Source organism: Saimiri boliviensis, chromosome 7 (assembly GCF_048565385.1).
Source record: "Saimiri boliviensis isolate mSaiBol1 chromosome 7, mSaiBol1.pri, whole genome shotgun sequence".
Taxonomy (NCBI): domain Eukaryota; kingdom Metazoa; phylum Chordata; class Mammalia; order Primates; family Cebidae; genus Saimiri; species Saimiri boliviensis.
In genome coordinates this window covers 82,463,639-82,469,209 of record NC_133455.1, presented here as the reverse complement: position 1 = coordinate 82,469,209, position 5,571 = coordinate 82,463,639, and the positions used below count along the sequence as shown (strand labels likewise).

Sequence of the window (5,571 nt, the reverse complement as noted above, 5' to 3'; positions counted from 1 at the left end):
GCATTAGTATTTACAAACAAATTGATATTGATTATAATTCAATGAATACAATTTTAAGATATATGTACTTCTACCTTAATTGTTATCATCACTTAAAAATAGTCCCAGAAAGGGCAGAAAACGATAATTAGATTAGCCAAGACTGTTATTTTTGCAACATAAGTCTAGTTTAGAATTCAGCGTGTTTAAAAATGAGATAAAATCATTTTAATAATGGAATGATCTGTAAGCTGTCATTACCATTTACTTTAAAGCAGAGGATATAGGACATGGGTCCTTTTGTTCTGATCACCTCCAATGAGATAAGAATCTATAAAGCTGGTGGGAAAATGAGTCCGTGACCAAAATGCTTACTCAGTAACTATAGGAGATAAAAAATTGTATATGAAATCTGAACTCTACTAAGACAAAGAAATTGTTTTCTTTGAAAAATATGTAGGGTTTAGAAAATTTCTGGGATTGGTCTGTAAAATACCCTCTGGGCTCTAATGGTGACGTTTTAGGGAAACACTTGCATCTCAAGGTGGGAAGGATAGGAGGTGGTGTTTTGTGGGCTCCTGTGGTGGTTAGGTTGTTCTCAGAAGACAGTACTGGAAATTAGATAATTGCTGATGTCATATTTTTCAAATAAAAAAATGTAGGTATCCTGGGGGCTATAAAAGCAGCAACTTCTACCTTCCCTATCACAAGCAGAATCTTCAGAACAGGTAAGCGTTTCAGCAAACTTGGTATAATTGGTTAGTTTGATGAGATACTTTTGACTCATTTTGTTCCTTCACGTTGTCTTCGGCCAGGTTCTCCTTCCTCAGTCACCAATTGTTCGAGTTAGAGTTTTCTGCAATGGCCGCCCTGCAGAAATCTGTGAGCTCTTTCCTTATGGGGTCTCTGGCCACCAGCTACCTCCTTCTCTTGGCCCTCTCGGTGCAGGGAGGAGCAGCTGCACCCATCAGCTCCCACTGCAGGCTTGACAAGTCCAACTTCCAGCAGCCCTATATCACCAACCGCACCTTCATGCTGGCTAAGGAGGTACATATCTCAATCTCGCTCTTTCTCATTCTATCTGCTTGGAACCCAAATAGTTCTTAAATTTTTCTTCAGAGTACCTGTAAGAGCTTTAGGAACCCACTGTTTATCCCTGCAGAGTAGATAAATTTTCTGTTTTTTTTGTTGTTGTTGTTTGTTTGTCTGTTTTTTTTTTTTTTTTTTTTTTTCAGAGACTCTTTGGGAATCTGGCTTTTTAACCTAAACTCCTTCCTTCCTTTTTGGCCTCTATGATACTTATGATGTATTTTTCTCAAAGAGCAGTCATTCAGTAACCCATCTGATGATTAAGTTTTTTCCTTTATGCCTCTGTGCGTTGTTCTAAACTCATGCACACATCTGAATTCTGTCTTTAATCTTTATGGGGTTGCTCTGGGGAGAGGCAATGGGGCACATGTCTACATACAGAGTTTTCTTCTATCTGCTCAGTGTCCAGGCACTTAGTCTTCTTTTCTCTTCCAGGCTAGCTTGGCTGATAACAACACAGACATTCGTCTCATTGGGGAGAAACTATTCCGCGGAGTCAGTGTAAGTTACAGTTGTGATGAACAGGGCCGTGTGCCATCCATGGGTACTTGGAGTGGTGGTGATGATGGTTTAGGTCTTCCTGGATATCCCCTAATATCACCCCTGTTGTTTCCCTTCCACCTGCAGATGAGCGAGCGCTGCTATCTGATGAAGCAGGTGCTGAACTTTACCCTTGAAGAAGTGCTGCTCCCTCAGTCTGATAGGTTCCAGCCTTATATGCAGGAGGTGGTGTCCTTCCTGGCCAGGCTCAGCAACAGGCTAAGTACATGTGTAAGTTCAGCTCTCAGGCTATGTCCACCTACCCCTCCTTCCCACCTTCCTCCAAGGAGACCCCCTTATCCCAACTCTCTCTCCTTCCCGCTACCCCTAAGCTAGCAGGAAGAAGTGTCTTGGCAGCAGTATTATCAGGAGTCATTTGTGATCACAGAGTGTTTGTTTTTGCCTTGATTAAGTCACATATTGAGTTTATCGTGGTGAATGGGGTCTGGAACTTAAGTGTATAGAAGCCTCATTGGTTTGTCTCTAGAAAAAAGGCAACTCAGGTTGTGTAAGATAACGGTGTTGGGAAAAACACCGTTTAGATGTGGAAATAGATCTATAGAGTCCAGGTTGTTGAGGGGAGGGGATGGCATGGAGAGAAAGTAGAAGAGAAAGTAGGAAATAGGGAGGCTTAACGTCGGTGGTGGGTCTCCAGACTGTTGCCCTGTTGGTGTCATGGGAAGTGACAAAATTGGAGGCGTGTGAACTTGATGCCTCTGAACATTTAAAATCATGAAAAAAAGTGTGAGTGGAGTGGGCTCAGTAAAAGGATCTAGGACTTACTGAAGAGGGTTTAATTTTCACATGAGATGTTTTATGCACATTTCTTGTTCTGAGCATGCAATTTTGTGGACGTATGATTGAGGTTTTATTCCTTACAGAATTTGCATAAACCACCCCCGCTCTTTTCACAAATGCAAACCTCAGTAGGAGTTCCCAAAGATGAAGAGAGGTCTCTTGTAAGGGAAGTGACTGGATTCTGGTGTCCAAGGGAATCAAGAGCTCAGGAAATCTAGGTCACTGGTGAAATCTAGGTCATTGTGGGCAAAATTACTAAGAGCTGTAATTCCAGGTGAATTGTAACATACCTCCATGGGTGTTGATGTTCATAAAGCTTCAGCACAACACAATTAAGATAGTTATTCTTGTTTTTTGTTTTACAGTATATTGAAGGTGATGACCTGCATATCCAGAGGAATGTGCAAAATCTGAAGGACACAGTGAAAAAGGTAGGACTCATAACTGTCAGTGCTAAGTCACGGAATGGAAGAGACAAATGCTGTTTTTCTTTCCTTTCTTTCTTCACTTCACTTTGTGATTTTTCACTTGATTCTCCTACCACCAGGGTCATTGCTTTGGTGTCTGTGTATGGAGATATGTTTATATATCTAGAAGTCAGTTTCCAAATTTTGCAAATTGTAGAATTCTAGAACTGGCTGGGATCTTAGATCATCCAGTCACATTACCTCACGTTCTGGGGATGGCTGGTGGCAGAGACAGGGCTAGAATGCAGGTCTCCTGAATCCCAAGCTGGCGCTTTCCTCAGCAGCAATACAGATTAGTTTTAATATCATTAATTCTTAGGGAAATTTCAGATTCCTGTTGACTCATGTAACCCGAAGAAGCACTCGTTTAAAAAGAGAAAAATAACTATGGGTAAATTTATCTGAAGTCATTGTTGAAGACATTAATGTGTTGCTTTGAAACTTGGAGGAATAACACGTAGAACAAGAGCTGGACTTGCGTATAGGGTGAATTTCTGGAGTAACTGATACTTATTTTTAATTGTTATAATATCCAACAGCTATTGATTTTAGTTTAAAAGCAAGAGCAGACAATCCCTGATCTATTTTATACATGTTCAAATAGAGAGAAAATCTTAGTAAGACATTTATTATAGTTAAATAGAAGTCTGGTGAGCCTTTTCTTCTTCCTCTCTCCCTTCAAGGCCTTCCTTCACTCCCTCAACAAATCCCTAGTGAGCATTTATCCACTGTGGGCTGTTGTACATTTCTATAGTGAATGATACCATCATGTGGCCTATTTGGTGAAAAGGACAACAATGGAAGGCTTAGACTAACAATAGTGACTCACCCCAAAACCAGAGTGATGATTAGGAGCAGTGAAAGTGATGCTCTTGCTGGTACAAGGAAATACTCAGAAACATGAAGGCTCCAGTTGATGGAATTTTCAGTAACAAGCTTAACCTTAATTTCCCCTTTTTTCCATCTTGATTTTTTTAAAAAAGCATGTTTTCCTGAGTATCATTTAATGAGTAGGATTGTTTCTTCCTTTGGTAATTGAAAGCTTTGTAGTTTTAAATTGTGAAGCTCATTTCTCTTGTTATAGAACTAGACAGGTCTATTACCTAGACATGGAGGGCTGAATGTTAGTGTATCACAGATCAGACATGGTTTGCACTTCTTGTTTTAAAAATTTCTGATTTCAGCTTGCTTTGTTGTCTTTAGAATTGTGAAGCGTGAGAGAGAAAACTCTCATGGTGATCTGTGTGAATTTCAAGGTCTTTAATCCGTTTTGGGAGAATCAATTTCATGTTTTCAATGGGTTGCCACATGGAAGAGTGATTATGTTTTTTCCCTGGTAGCTTCAGAAAGCACAGGCAGGAGAGGAACGTTGTTCAGAGAAAGATCAACAGGAGAAACTTTCAGAACTGTCTGAAATAGGGTGGTCTTGGGAAGTAGTACTTCCCTCTCGCTGTGGGTAAAAGCAGAGCACAGGCTGGGAGTAAGATGCATGACAGATAGTAGGGCAAGATAACTTTAAAATTCTTTATAGTCTTGGAGTCGTTGAGATAGAAAAGGATATCTTTTTGGCTTTATGTCAAAAGAAGTGTGGAAAGGTGAAAGGGAAGAGAAAGAAGAACAATGTACTCTATAGAGGACAACGGTGACTCTTTTACAAGTGCTTAAAACTCGATTTCTGTCTCCAGCAACCTAATTATGCAATTTCTAATTTGTTCACTTTAGAAAGCATGGCATAAATGTGCAAATACTTTTGCATTCTTATTTTCACAGCTTGGAGAGAGTGGAGAGATCAAAGCAATTGGAGAACTGGATTTGCTGTTTATGTCTCTGAGAAATGCCTGTGTTTGACCACAGCAAAGCTGAAAAATGAATAACTAACCCCCTTTCCTGCTAGAAATAACAAGTAGATCCCCCAAAGTGATTTTTTTTAATCAAAAAGAAGATGGGAAGCCAAACTTCATCATGATGGGTGGGTTCCAAATGAACCCCTGCTTTACTTAAAAAGGAAACCAATGCCACTTTTGTTTATAAGACCAGAAGGTAGACTTTCTAAGCATAGATATTTATTGGTAACATTTTATTGTAACTGGTGTTCTACGCACAGAAAATAATTTATTTTTTAAACAATTGTTTTTTTCCATAAAAAAGATTAATTCCCATTCCTTTAGGGGAAAAATTCCTAAGTAACTTAATGTTTCCATAATCAGTACTTTATATTTATAAATGTATTTATTATTATTATAAGAATGCATTTTATTTATACATTTTATTAATATGGATTTATCTATAGAAACATTATTTGATATTGCCACTTGAGTTTAAGGCTAATATTGATATTTATGACAATAATTATAGAGCTATAACATGTTTATTTGACCTCAATAAACACTTGGATATCCTAAGTCTTGTGGCTTTGTGATTTTTCTCCTTTAATATCATCATCATCATCATCATCATCCTTGTCATGTTATCATTTTCATAACTTTATTCTTGACTCTAAGCAAATGAGGTAGCTATTAGTATTATCCCAGTTTTACGGATGAGAAAGCTACATTAGAGACATGTTAAGAAACATTTTACAACTCTAAGTATAACCCTTATTGAGCCAGGTCTATCTGATTTCACGGCTCTCTGCTATAGTGCCTATACTGATTTATTATGTTAACTCAGCATGTACCTCTGAAAGGAAAAAAGGTAA

At 38.5% G+C, this 5,571-nt stretch overlaps 1 protein-coding gene across 1 annotated transcript; it reads left to right on the top strand.

Moving 5' to 3' along the window:
- Positions 1–685: 685 nt before the first annotated feature.
- IL22 (interleukin 22) lies at positions 686–5,275 on the top strand. The gene is made up of 6 exons (XM_003926545.4): positions 686–707; positions 795–1,026; positions 1,504–1,569; positions 1,696–1,839; positions 2,772–2,837; positions 4,644–5,275. The coding sequence occupies exons 2-6, from the start codon at positions 841–843 to the stop codon at positions 4,719–4,721; spliced, it is 540 nt and encodes a 179-aa protein (XP_003926594.1). The 5' UTR covers positions 686–707; positions 795–840; the 3' UTR covers positions 4,722–5,275.
- Positions 5,276–5,571: the final 296 nt, after the last annotated feature.